This window comes from Osmerus eperlanus, chromosome 16 (assembly GCF_963692335.1).
Source record: "Osmerus eperlanus chromosome 16, fOsmEpe2.1, whole genome shotgun sequence".
Taxonomy (NCBI): Eukaryota; Metazoa; Chordata; class Actinopteri; order Osmeriformes; family Osmeridae; genus Osmerus; species Osmerus eperlanus.
This window is the reverse complement of record NC_085033.1, coordinates 9,437,208-9,450,556: the sequence shown is the minus strand read 5'-3', so window position 1 is coordinate 9,450,556 and position 13,349 is coordinate 9,437,208. Positions and strand designations below refer to the sequence as shown.

The following is a 13,349-nucleotide window of genomic DNA, read 5'->3' as shown; positions in this document are numbered from 1 at the left end:
TAGAATTAATCCCGTACTTCCCGTTTTCAACCGCAGGAGGATGCTCTAGTGACAAGGTATTTCAAAAGGCAGAGTGACGCACTACAGCGGTGGTTTTACAGGGCTGCATCTGGATCGAATGCGAGGGAAAGTGGGTGGAAGGCAGACAACGTGCCATATTCGACAGCCGTTAGGTTATGACATTTGACCGAGTTGAACAAAAATACTGGTAACGGATGCTAACAAAAAACAACGAGGACAGTTATGTTTCCAGCGTGCTGACTGTGTGCGCATACCATTGCATTCGCCCTCTCGTTGATGAAGGACACTGCTACTCTTCACTGGGGACTGTAGATGGATGACACTACCGCTGTAGCGGGGGAGGCCGGGAGACGGGATGACAAGGAGTCGGCCGTGGGCCTCACTCTACCGCTGGACCTCGCGGACACGGGTTTGTATTGTAACGCATTTCCCATCTAGATTAGAGTAGGCCCTGTAGAGACATTAATACATTTGATTGTACAATGTTTCGATGCAAGTTCGAATGGCGGCGTGACTGTGCATATAGCTCTACGATACATTCCTCTACACAGGACAGGATAATGTATTATTATTACTAAGATCTCTTCAAACCAATCTTCTATTGATGCTCGCGTGCGTTTATGCTGGCTCAAAACAGCCGCTAGTTTCCAATCCAAATTGGGTTTACCGCAGTGACTAACTACGGGCCAAATTTCAAAATGTGTCAAAAACTATAAATAGCCTACGTACTTTTATAATAAATGAGAACACAATACCGGTCCGAGAAAGGAAGACTGAGATGTGTGACGTGTCCCTCAAGGCGTTTACCGACATATCAAGTGTCCCTGTGCCAAGGTAGGCTACTTGAATTAGTTTTATGGAGCATTTAATACAGCAGTCACTAATCATACTTGATCTGAGTAATCTATAGCCCCAACAGTACTGTGGCTGGGAAGAGAAACAGTAGACAGTGGTCTGAATATTTAATAGTCAGTAAGCGTTCCAACTTCGGGTTCCTCGGGTGTCACAGAGTTTTGCTGAATAGAAACTCACAGCTAAGTGTCAGAATTTTTTTTATTTGTATTTAACACACACAGACTGTTGCTCATAGTCTGTAATACATTGTACTGGCTCCCAGGGTAAATACTTTTTATTTCATTTTTACAGTTCACAGTTCTCTTATACCAATAACTGAGGGGATTCTCTCACTCACTCTCATACACATACACACTCTCATACACACTCTCATACACATACACCTACACACTCACACTCACATTGAGAGGAGGAGCACATTAACCACTGTAATCAGCTTATCAGCACACAGGCTCATGTGTCAGCAGCAAGGCAGGCATGTGGTCCACTCCTCCCTTCAGCTCATCCCTCTCCCTCCCTCTCTCTCTCTCCACCCTCCCTCCCTCTCTCTCTCCCCCCTCCCTCGCTCATACTCTTCTCTCCTCACTTTTAAACCTAAAGGTTCTAGACACTGATCTAGCACATACTGTCCGATTCCCCATGAGTAGTTTCCAAGTAAAAATGTTGACTGTATATGGTGGGGAAGCTTACAATAGCTATCAGAGTGCATGGCTGAATGAGTGAAGCACCAGCCTGCCTGTATCACCTAAATCTACAGCACCCAGAGTACATCCTGTTCTGCTCCTGCCAGCTCTGATCAACCTATCAGATTTAGACATCTCCTTTCCCCATGGTTACTGTACAAACTGGTCCATGGATGGGGTGTGTGTGTGTTTATGTGCGTGCGAAAATAAGTGTGTGTTTGTGTTCCTGTGTGGATGTGTTTGTTTGCCTATGCGTACAGTGTGCATGCTAACAGATGTTCCTGGAGGTTTAGTGTAATAACCTTGTTGAGAGAGAGAGAGATAGAGAGAGAGAAAGAGAGAGGGAGAGCTGAAGGATTCTCCAGGCAGCAGGGGTGCCTCTTCAACTCATGCTAACTGTACTTCCCAACAGCACTCTGCAACAGGCGGCCATTTTCTGAGCTGACTAGTGAGAGGTCTAATCCTTTTTGCCTTTAGACAAACACTCTCACACACAGAGATTGTCACAAACAAGAAGATCAGAACCAGTACAAAAACATTATTGATTTTCAGTGCACTGCTCTTTAAAAGATTCTTAAAGGATTAACTTGGCCCTGTTGAGTGCAGCATAGCAGCATTGCGAAGTCATATGAATGTTGGAAAAGTGCTGTATAAAATCACATGTAATGTTGAGTATAGTCTGACTTGAGTGTATAGATTAGTGTATATATTAGTGTATAGAGGACTGTGTGTCTCTTTGGGTTCTGGCTCAGTGTCTCTTTCTCTCTGGGTTTCTCTCGTTTCCGTTTTCTCGATCGATCTATCTTTCCCTCCCTCCCTCTCTTTCTGCTGGGCCAACTTCCTGGTGCTAGATTTCCCATTGGCCAGTCCCAGTCCTCTCCCTTCACTCTGATAGGTTGCTGGAGGAAGACATAGGGTTGACCCAGGAGATGCCACAGGTATCAGCCAATGACAGGGAGATCAGATTAGTCAGGAAGTCAATCCAATAGATTGTCACCTTCCCAGGCCAGATCTGAACCAGGAATAGACAGCAGAGTAGCAGCAGACACAGACCTCTGTGATACCTCAGGCACAGCCTGCACAGTGACTAGAGGGCTGGATTTGGTCATTTTTATTTTGCTGTAATATCCTACAACTGGAGTGAAGTTAGAAAACTTGCAGGTGAGAGATGTTTGCAGTTCGGAAAACTCTGTGCTCTTGCAAGGTTCTCATTTATAATGTAAACACTCAAGGAGTTAATCCGCCTTCTAAATTGCTCTCTTAATAGTGAAGCCTACCTTATTGCATAGTTGATGTGTGCTGCATTACAATGAAGTGACTTTCCATTTAAAATATTTAAGAATCCTAATAAATAGAACTGGAATTCCGATGTAATGTGGGCGTACTGCGTAGGGAGTTAAACCTATACGACTTGTTACATTGTTTGTTTTGTTTCAGTATTGTAAGAGGGAGGGCGATCACTATGAGATGGTCCATTAATTCCTGTTTGGAGACCATTAGAAAATGAGTCTACATAGGATGGAGGGACCCCCAAAATACATGAACATCCCCAGGAGGTCCTTTACCTGTCAGGGCATTTCTCAACACAATCATACAGCAGAGAGAGAAACTAAGCATGACTTTCAGCCACTACTAAATGAAGTATTGATGATGTCCTCTACTCTCTTCTCTCGCTCTGCTCTTTTTTCTGTTTTCCGTTAACAGAGGCCAAGAAAGCTCACATAACAGAGGTAAGTTCCTTGTCCATGTCTCTCTCTCTCTCTCTCTCTCTCTCTCACATACATTATGTTCCACAAGCCTCTCCCATTATCGGTCATTCTGATGTTTCTCCATCATGCCTGTGTTCAGATGCCGTCTCCTACAATCCAGCTGGGTCCAGGCCAGGAGAAGAAGATAGGCCACCGGAGAGTAGACGCTTCTGGAGAAACCACCTACAAGAAGGTCCTCTCCCCCTTCTCTCTCTCTCTCTCTCTCTCTCTCTCTCTCTCTCTCTCTCTCTCTCTCTCTCTCTCTCTCTCTCTCTCTCTCTCTCTCTCTCTCTCTCTCTCTCTCTCTCTCTCTCTCTCTCTCTCTCTCTCTCTCTCTCTCTCTCTCTCTCTCTCTCTCTCTCTCTCTCTCTCTCTCTCTCTCTCTCTCTCTCTCTCTCTCTCTCTCTCTCTCTCTCTCTCTCTCTGTCTCACCTCCCCCTCTCTCTTACCTCCCCCTCTCTCTCGCCCCACAACCCCTCATTTTCCTCTACTAACTATAATGTATCCCACTGAGAATAGTAGATATACCATAAATAGAGCTCTTCCAGACTCGCCTGTAAATCGTCCTTATTTAGAGCTAGAAGGATCTCACAAGCCATCTACAGCATGAGTACACTCTTGAAATGTGATGTCCAAGCTTTGTCTCCTTGTTTACTGAGGCCTTCTGTGTGTGCCCCTCCTCCAGACCACCTCGTCTGCCCTGAAAGGTGCCATCCAGCTGGGCATCGGCTACACCGTGGGCAACCTGAGCTCCAAGCCTGAGAGAGATGTACTGATGCAGGACTTCTATGTGGTGGAGAGCATCTTCTTCCCCAGGTGTGTGTGTGTGTGTCTGTCCTTTTTGTTTGGAGAGCATCACATGGCCAATTTCTCTCCCTTCCCAAAATGTATGTAATGCAAAGAATTGTGATCTCTCTCCTCCCTCCCTTACTCCCCAGTGAGGGCAGTAACCTGACCCCTGCCCACCACTACCCAGACTTCAGGTTTAAAACCTACGCCCCTGTGGCATTCCGCTACTTCAGAGAGCTGTTTGGGATCCGACCGGATGACTATCTGGTGAGTCAGTTCCTGTAACCCAGCTATCGCTGCTGATTACCTTACTAGGAGTATCACACATTGTTTACATAGAGCTTACTTGACATAGAGATGTTTTATGAAAAGGGATTTTTCATCTCGGAGTGCGTCTTTATGCAAGATAAATAAAGCTGTAGAGGTGTGTCCTGTGTATTCAAACACACACACACACACATATACACAAACACACGCACATATACCTGGGAACCTACACTTGTTAACAGAACCTAACAGCCTCAGACACTCACCAACACAGACACATTCAGTCACACGTATAATCTCACATTTTACCTGCGCCAGATGGAGATTAGCAGACTAATACCTTCAATTTAAAGCACGATGGAAGACACCCGATTTTTGTGAGTGAGAGAGTATGCGTGCGTTGTTTTGCACTTGTGTGTAGCTGTGTATTTTGTGCACATTTGGGTTGGCATGTGCACAAATGCATATGAGTTTACAAGTATGTATTGAATGACAATGGCACTAGATTAATAATCATTGTTCATATCCAACACAAATAATCCAGTTTTTACCGTTTCTCTGATAAATACAGCCCACAGGCTCCATGTTGACCTAGACTACAGAGTAGTGGGGTGTGTACCAGCAGAACCACAGCAGAGTAGTGATCTCCATCTCTGTAAGCTTGTTAAAGTGGCTGATCCAGTATCAGGTGCCTGGCCCAATGTCCTGTCCAAGCTAACAAAGACTGCAAGGTCTTTGCAAGGACCTTGCAACCATACAAGGTCTTCAGTGTTACGGAGATAGCTCCTGTCCTTTGCCACGTTAACCATTTTAGCGTTGCTAGCTATTGACCTTCTAATCTAATCTCTGTGTGTGTGTGTGTCTCCAGTACTCTTTGTGTAACGAGCCGCTGATCGAGCTCTCCAATCCGGGCGCCAGTGGTTCCATTTTCTACGTGACCCGTGATGATGAGTTTATCATCAAAACTGTGGATCACAAGGAGGCGGAATTTTTGCAGAAACTACTTCCTGGATACTACATGGTGAGTGTTGAGGCTTGGCAAGGTTTGATACATGGCTGTCTTTACCTTCAGCCTTACATCCTGGAGTTGACCCGGCTCAGCTGTGACGTGTTTGGAGCTTTGTGTGTGTGTGTGTGTGTGTGCTATCAAGTAGACATGGAGCACCTGGGCTGACCCAGGCCAAGAAGTCTTGAGACCACACACACTAAGCACATGCATGGCCAGGCTTAGCCTCTGAAAACTCACACTGTCTGCCAGGTGGCTAGGCCGGGGGAGGGATCCACAGGGATCTCTCTGTCTCTCACCCTCTCTCTCTCTCTCTCTCTCTCTCTCTCTCTCTCCCACCCTCACTCTCTCTTTCTCTCTCTTACCCTCTCTCCCTGTCTCTCTCTCTAAGGAGAAGCCTTGTAGTGTGGACCAAGTCTGTTTCTCCCCATTCTAGTTTTACCTTACTACAGCCATACCAACAGCTGTAGATTTATGTTCCATACATATGGTATAATGTTAACTGTTTAACAGGTGTATGTAATATAATGAACAGATCAGAACTCTATTCTTTCTCCCACATTTCTCTCCTTTCCTTCCTCCTCCTCTCCTTCCTCCTCCAGAACTTAAACCAAAACCCAAGGACCCTGCTGCCCAAGTTCTTCGGCCTCTACTGTGTCCAATCAGGAGGCAAGAACATCCGCATCGTGGTCATGAACAACGTCCTGCCCCGCTCCGTGCGCATGCACCTCAAGTTCGACCTGAAGGGCTCCACCTGCAAACGCCGCGCATCGAAGAAGGAGCGAGAGAAATCCTGCCCCACGTACAAAGATCTGGACTTCCTGCAGGACGTCCCTGACGGACTGACACTCGACCAGGACACCTACAGCGCCCTGGTCAAGACCCTGCAGAGAGACTGTCTGGTGAGGAGGGAGGGAGGGAGGGAGGGACGGAGGGGGAGATGAGACAAGGAAACATACCAGGGGGATAGAAAACCACTCTTCAAAATACCAAATTGTGTGTGTGTTGTGTGTGCAGGTGCTGGAGAGCTTTAAGATCATGGACTACAGCTTGTTGCTGGGCGTCCATAATAAGAACCAGGCTGAGCGAGAGCAGCAGTCCCAGGGCTCTCCCACAGGGGGCGATGACAAGAAGCCAGCGCCACAGAGAGCCCTCTACTCTACTGCCATGGAGTCTATTCAGGGAGGGAAAGCATGCAGGGACACACTGGACCACGATGACACGTGAGTCACACACACACACACACACACTAACACACAGGAAACACACACATGAACTTGGCTTTCCCGTCTGTCTCCAGGATGGGGGGGATTCCAGCTGTGATTGGCAAAGGAGAACGAGTGCTGCTCTTCATAGGGATCATCGACATCCTCCAGTCCTACAGGTAGACCTCTCTGACCCACCCAGGCTTCTAACATGAGTCATAAGGGACGACTCATGGTCCACTGAGTCACGAAGTTGCATTGTCACCTGCAGTATGTTCCTGACCGATTCATTGGTCCTGCCCTGTCGTTTCAGTAATGGATCTGTTAACGCTCTCTCCTTCTCCTTTTGATCTCTCCTCCGTCTCTTGTCTCCAAGGCTTATCAAGAAACTGGAGCACTCCTGGAAGTCCCTCATCCATGATGGGGTGAGACGTTTCCTAGTACACATACATGAGTACACCCTCGTCCACACACACCATGCCCATATACACGCGCGCGCACACACACACACACACGGACACACGCACTCACACTAACACTTCCACACACACCCTCTCGTTATCTCCCACAGGAAACAGTGTCAGTCGTCAGGCCCAGTTTCTATGCTGAGAGATTCTACAAGTTTATGAACACCACCGTTTTCAGGAAGAGCTGTTGTGAGTATGCTTACACACACACACACACACACACGCACACACGCGCAAAAACTCACACATAATTACAAGCACACACTAAAAATGTTTACCAGTGGTGGGAAACCTAGAAAAAAAACACATGACCTCTCCTCTGTTCATCCCCAGCTCTGCGGTCCTCCCCGTCTAAGAGAGGGCGAGGGGCTCTCCCTGTGCCCAGACACAGTGCTCCTGGGGCAGGCTGGTCGGCCGGCCAGCAGCCCTCAGAGAGTGAGGAAAACCAGGAGAATCTAGAGAACCTAAGGGGAGCTCGCTGCTTCCCCCTACTGGAGGAGGAGGGTAAGACAGGACTGGTCCAAAGTGACTTACACTGTGAAGGTATGCATAACATCAGTGTAGTTACATATCTCTCTCTCGCTCTCTCAGGTCATCCATGCACTCCTCCCTCCTTTGAGGATGCCACCACAGTGTCTATTGCTACCACCCTGTCTTCTAACAACTCTCTCCCCACCACTCCCTTTGATACACCAGAGCATCCCCGCTACAGGTACACACACACATACACACACTCAAAATGGATAGAGAGACATATATATTCTCACCTCTGTTTTCTCCCCTGCAGGCGACAAACCCATTCGCCCAGTGTGGTCAGGTGAGCCTAACACAAACATCCTCTGGAACTAGGCTTTGAATCGTGATGTAGAGAAATGGTTGTGTCTGAAGTTTCCTTCTGGCTTCTAATGTCACTTCCTGTACTGGCCCATGTACTTCCAGGTCACAGCAGGAAGTGGTGGAGGTTCATGAGGAGAAGCAGCAGAACATCACAGTGGAGGTGGAGCTGACGTAAGCCTACAGCACATACACACACACACATAGACATACACACAGACACATACACACATAAACATATCAAGTTTCTCTGCTGTGTTTTTGAGGTGCAGACCGATCCCTGTGTAATAAACATTGTTGTGTTTCTCACAGTCAGGCTCCTAAGACCCCTGAACTGACACAGGGGTCTGAAGTGGTCTCCCCTGCCCCGCCCTCCGCCAGCCAACCCTCCTCCACCCTCCCCGCTTCATCCTCACCTCCCTCCATCCCTTCCTCCTCTGCTCCCCTATCCTCCACCCTTCCCCCATCCTCCTTCCCTCCCACTTCAACCGACCAACCCTCTGATGCCCCTCCTTCCACTCCTCCCTCTACTCTCCCCCCCTCCTCCCATCCCCCCAGCCTGCCTTCCTCAACCCCTCCATCCACCCCTCCATCTTCTGCTGCTCCTTCCTCCTTTCCTCCTTCCTCAGCTCCTCATCCCTCCTCCTCCTCCACCCTGCCTTCATCCACCGTTCCATCCTCCTCTGCCTCGGCTGCCCCCCACTCCTCCACCCTCCCTCCTTCCTCTATCCCTCCCTCAGTTCCTCACCCCTCCTCCACCCTCACCTCCTCCACCCTTCCCTCGACTCCTCCCTCCTCGCTTCCACCAAGCCCCCAGGTGAGGGCGGAGCCCCCGTCGTCCAATCATCTCTCGGCGGCCAGCAGCCACAACTCACTTGAGGGGGAGGTGCCTGTGTCTGACATTTACTTTGTAAGTCCCTCCCACCTCTCTTGCCTCCTGGTCACATGTTAGCTCATTAAGCAGACGGTGTTGGAACTCTTGGTCCTTGTTGAGTTCAGATGCTGTGTCTTTTTTCTGACAGTGGCACAGTCAGGACAGCGTGTTTGAGCTATGAGGGTGAGGGCCAGTGTGCCTGTGTGTGTGTGTGTGCGTGCGTGCGTGCCAGAGTGAGTTGAATTTCACTGTAGCTATTACATTTTTTGGGAACGAGAACACATGGCCACCTATGCATGTGCCCGAGTCTTAATGTATGGACACACCAACTGAATACTTAATGACATTTAGTCATATAGAGGTAATTGCCTTGGGCTTTGCATGCTGCATGTGTATGTATGTGTGTGTATGTGTGTGTGTGTGTGTGTGTGTGTGTGTGTGTGTGTATGTGTGGTGTCCTTTGTCTTTTCTCATCCATTATCACCAGTGACATTCTAAAGCAGAGCATCATGCTTCATGTGGTCTGTACTCTGTCCTTCAACCATTTGAGCCATGTCTACATGTTCTCCATTTTCACTCTCTTTTTCTTTTTCTCCTCTTCCATCCCACCCCTGTCTATTATTTCCCACCTGTCACTTGTCTCCTGTCCTCCACACACCCTCTTTCCTCCTCGTGTGTGTGTGTGTGTGTGTGTGTGTGCGTGCGTGTTTGTGTGTGTGCGCGTCGATCAGTATGCGGATGGAAGATATTGGGTGTACTCTCCCGTTCTTGGCCGTCGTAAGCTAAACTCTAGCTTGAGCTACAACGTAAGTCACAGCCTCTGTAGAAACCTAGGGCACACCTGTAGCTGCCCCCCTCTCCTGAACCCCCCTCTGCCTCAGTCACTGGTGAATGGGTGGTGTAGAGCATGCTGCCACTGGAACAGGACTGTACTGCACCTTTAACGACAAACCCTCCGCTCTCTTCTTCTCTGCTTCTCTGCTCAATTCTGCTCGACTCTGTTCTACTGTGCTCTACTCTAATCTGTTCTACTGCACTCTGCTATACTCTCCTCTGTTCTACTCTCCTCGACTCTGTTCTACTCTACCCCCCCCCCCCCCCCCCCCCCCTGCTGGCTGGCTGGTGTGCCTATAGACTCAGGAGGACAGGAGCTGGGTATACTCTCCTCTGCACTACGGCTCAGAGTCCAGACCTGCCTCCGACGGAGAGAGCGAGACAGTGAGTACACACTTCACTCGCACCCTTCAGACAAGTGTGCACTTGTCATTCATGTTTGGTCCCTCCCTCTGTGTTTCCTTTAAATGCCCTTCTCGCATTCACCCCGTTCTTGATTCGTCTCCCCCTAGTAAGCTGAGTGCTGTCCATGCTGAGGAGAGGAGCTGCACTCTGTCCACACAGTCACTGATGCTTTATGAAGCCTGTACGAATGCTCCCAGAAGCTTCCATGATGCTACATAACCTCTGGTGTCACAAGCTGCACATGGAGACTTGTTATACGGACTGAGATTGAGATAGAGGAAAAAAACACACAAATATATACACACGCACACACACCAATATATAAACAATCACACACACACACACACACACATATACAGACCTAAAAAAAAAGTATGCAACACTATTGTACTATTGGGAAGTAAACCAACGTATTGAATAGCATATCTGTAACCACCTCAAATACACCATGTACAAACTTAACTCCATCCAGAAGAGAACTCTGCGTCTGACCCAGAGAAGTGACCCTGGCTCTGTACCTGGTAATGTTATGTGGTGAACATGCTCTTCCAGTGTTTGATATTTCTGTTCCTTGTGCTGGTCTCTCAGTCATGATGTGTTCATGTTAGTTCAAGGTTGACTATCATGTGTTCTAATGAAGTATTGGACTGGTGTTTTGTCTTTCTTTGTTTTTGGTACCTTTGCATGGTGGAGGTGTGGCTTTTATGTGAAACAACCCCTTTTGGTTTCCCAGTTGTTGTTTTGTCGTGTGGGACGACGTTACAGTCTCCAGGTGTTCTGACATGCAGTGGACTCTCTCCTAACACGGGAACCCACGAGTCTTGTTTTCCTGTGTTTGGGGTCCCGTACCGTGTCTGTCCAGACTCTGGCTATGCAAACAGACCACGGTGTGTGTTTAAGTGAGCCCTTCAGAGCCCTCCTGTGCTCCGACACGTCCCTGTGGTCATCCGAGCTCCTCAGTGGGACACTTGTTGCAATATTCATAATCAATGTATTTTTAGCACTTTATAAGACATGTATCCAACAGTGGTATTGAAAACTGTTTCTGGTTTCAATTGTTGATTCTCTTTACTTTCACACATGTATAGTACTTTGTTTATTTATGTATTTGTTTATTGAACTTACTTTTTGAAATGATCTGTAGTATCTGGTGGTTGGCTTATCAAAGTGATCCATAGGCCCATTCTGCCAACTGCAGTGTTTATTGATGATATAACTGCCTTATAGAGAAGACCTTCTATTTTCAGTTTCCCTACATATTTGAATGCTTTTAGAGATGGCACTAATGTATTTTGTATTATTATTGATCAACTATATGATTTGATTTTCAAACATTTAAGGTTTTGTCCTTGGCTTTAAGGGAGGTATCCTAAGTCTGATCTAATCATTTCAGGATCCTCAAAGGATTTATTTTTGAAAATGAAAGGAAATAATCCATAATCCTGTTTGTTGGTGAATTGTAGAAAGTCTACATCATTGTTTGTGTGTGTGCATGCATGTGTGTGAGTGTGAGTGAGGCCTCGTGTCAGAATGACAGAACAAAAGAGAGAAACAAATGGATGGAACGATGTAATGATCAAAGAAGACCTGTTGCTCTCACGCTGCCTACCATTAACCAGAGGTACAGAGTTCTTCCCAGGACACTGTCCCATCAGCTATGAGCTATTAGCTGTCAGCTTTCAACTATGAACCATTAGCTGTTAGCTATCAACCATGAGCTATGAGCTATCAGCATGACTATGGCTGAAGGATATGCACCTCCAGGGTCCTCAGAGGCTCACATTGGAACAACAGTCATTACTAAGTCTAATAAGAAAGCCTGGGCATGAAGGTATCTGCTTGCTACACAAGCTGAGATGAACCTGCACGTCATGTGGACCAGGTTAGCCCAAGCTGGTGTGGGGACCTGAGGATTGTGTTTGGGACTTCCTGTATATGTTGATAAGAGTATACTGTGATATGTAACTGTGATGGTCACATGTGTCTGCTGAAAACAATATGCCTGTCTGTTTGTACAGTGTTTGTAAAAGACGTTAGATGATCACTGTGTAAAAAGATTAAAGGATATCTTGTGTAAGAAAGGGAATTACACATGATGTCAATTTGTGTTTATTAACACCTGAAACAGCTTTCCAGATATAATGTTTTTTAAATTAGATTGTTAAGTGAACAAGGGCATTTTCTGCACAGAAGAATATATTCAAAAGAATGCACAAAGTACAATTATTTGACCACGTGTTGTGCTGGCGCTGGAACCATACATTGTGTTTACCTAAGCCAACCACTAGATGGCAACAGAACACCCAAAAATACAACGATATTATAACTTACTCTACCACTCAATCATTGATTCCACTTCAAAATGGTTGGGAGTTACCAAGTGTGTGTGTATGTTTGTGTGTGTGCGTCATACACTTGAGAACCCACCAATGCTTATACATTCCCTTTTCTTATATCTTGGGGTTGTGGTATCTCTAAAAACAGACACATACAGAGTTTGATGTGAATATCTGGTTCTTTCTGCCCTGGGTCGACATAACTCAGTCTCAACCAGCATGAAGAGATATTGTTAGTCTCTGGTAACACACAAACACATACAAAGCAAACATCTCCGTTTCTTGCTTACACTTTGTCTCTCGCATGCTCAGTCTGGGGGAAGAGGAGCACAACTTAAAGGGTAAACAAAGGAGGAAGAAAAAGACAACAAGACAACAATTGTCTAAATATATGTTAAGAATATGTATTTTAAATTACATGACCTACTATCAACATAGTAACCGACATAAAGCAGTCTCTTTGAGCAGATATCCTGTGTCTGGGGGTAGGAACTCTGGATGGGGTCAGAGAGTCCTGACCTGTGTGTATAGCAGAGGTGGAATGAACCATCACACAGCACAGCTTTCATCTGCAGCACATCCAAACAAATGGCTTTGTTCTTTCAAAGAAGAGGAAGAAGAAAGCAGCCGAGAAACAACAAACAGGGAGGGACAGACAGTGAGAGTGTGCGTGTGATTTAGAGTGTGTGTGTGTGTGTGTGAAAGAGATCAAAGCTGTGAGGAGAATTTTGAATCCCTGCGTGGGAGGTGAACCCTTACACACCTGCACACCCTACCCTTCCCTGACAGCCCCCACAGTGGTAGAAGACCATCTCACTGTAGGAGTGAGTTGAGCACCTTTGGAATCAATACCGTCCTATCTTCCTCACCTGCCATAGATATCTGTTGCTCTTAACACTAGGATATTGTCTGAAACACAATTAGGTGACGTGCATAACATTTAGAAGAAAAATCCTTTCTTCCTTTTGTAGTCTTTCACGTGTTCCTTACCAGGCAGTATCTCTCTACAGTTTTTACCTTCGCCA

The 13,349-nt window shown here is 46.8% G+C and overlaps 1 protein-coding gene across 5 annotated transcripts; it reads left to right on the top strand.

The window, feature by feature from the left end:
- The first annotated feature begins 83 nt into the window (after positions 1-83).
- On the top strand, positions 84-10,411 carry LOC134036189 (phosphatidylinositol 4-phosphate 5-kinase type-1 gamma-like). Of its 5 annotated transcripts, none has more exons than XR_009932391.1 (19): positions 84-430; positions 3,264-3,289; positions 3,408-3,500; positions 3,993-4,123; positions 4,246-4,363; positions 5,232-5,384; positions 5,972-6,271; positions 6,387-6,592; positions 6,670-6,753; positions 6,951-6,999; positions 7,146-7,230; positions 7,375-7,545; positions 7,633-7,753; positions 7,829-7,858; positions 7,981-8,049; positions 8,188-8,785; positions 8,898-8,932; positions 9,884-9,967; positions 10,096-10,411. XR_009932391.1 is itself a non-coding variant. In XM_062481006.1 (19 exons), exons 1-19 carry the CDS (start codon positions 334-336, stop codon positions 10,096-10,098), a joined length of 2,493 nt encoding a protein of 830 aa, XP_062336990.1. In that variant the 5' UTR covers positions 84-333; the 3' UTR covers positions 10,099-10,411. The 5 variants fall into 5 exon arrangements, 4 of the variants coding, with proteins under 4 accessions (XP_062336990.1, XP_062336991.1, XP_062336993.1 ...); XM_062481006.1 differs by lacking the exon at positions 8,898-8,932 and adding an exon at positions 9,481-9,555; XM_062481008.1 differs by lacking the exons at positions 84-430; positions 8,898-8,932 and adding exons at positions 2,286-2,720; positions 9,481-9,555.
- The last annotated feature ends 2,938 nt before the right edge of the window (positions 10,412-13,349 follow it).

What these genes read in the sequence shown, in the direction of transcription:
- LOC134036189 (XM_062481006.1), top strand. Translation starts at nt 334, where the DNA reads ATGGATGACACTACCGCTGTAGCGGGGGAGGCCGGGAGACGGGATGAC. An exon ending in GCTGGACCTCGCGGACACGG is followed by an intron (nt 431 to 3,263) that starts GTTTGTATTGTA and finishes TTCCGTTAACAG; the next exon opens with AGGCCAAGAAAGCTCACATA. An exon ending in GACATCCTCCAGTCCTACAG is followed by an intron (nt 6,754 to 6,950) that starts GTAGACCTCTCT and finishes CTTGTCTCCAAG; the next exon opens with GCTTATCAAGAAACTGGAGC.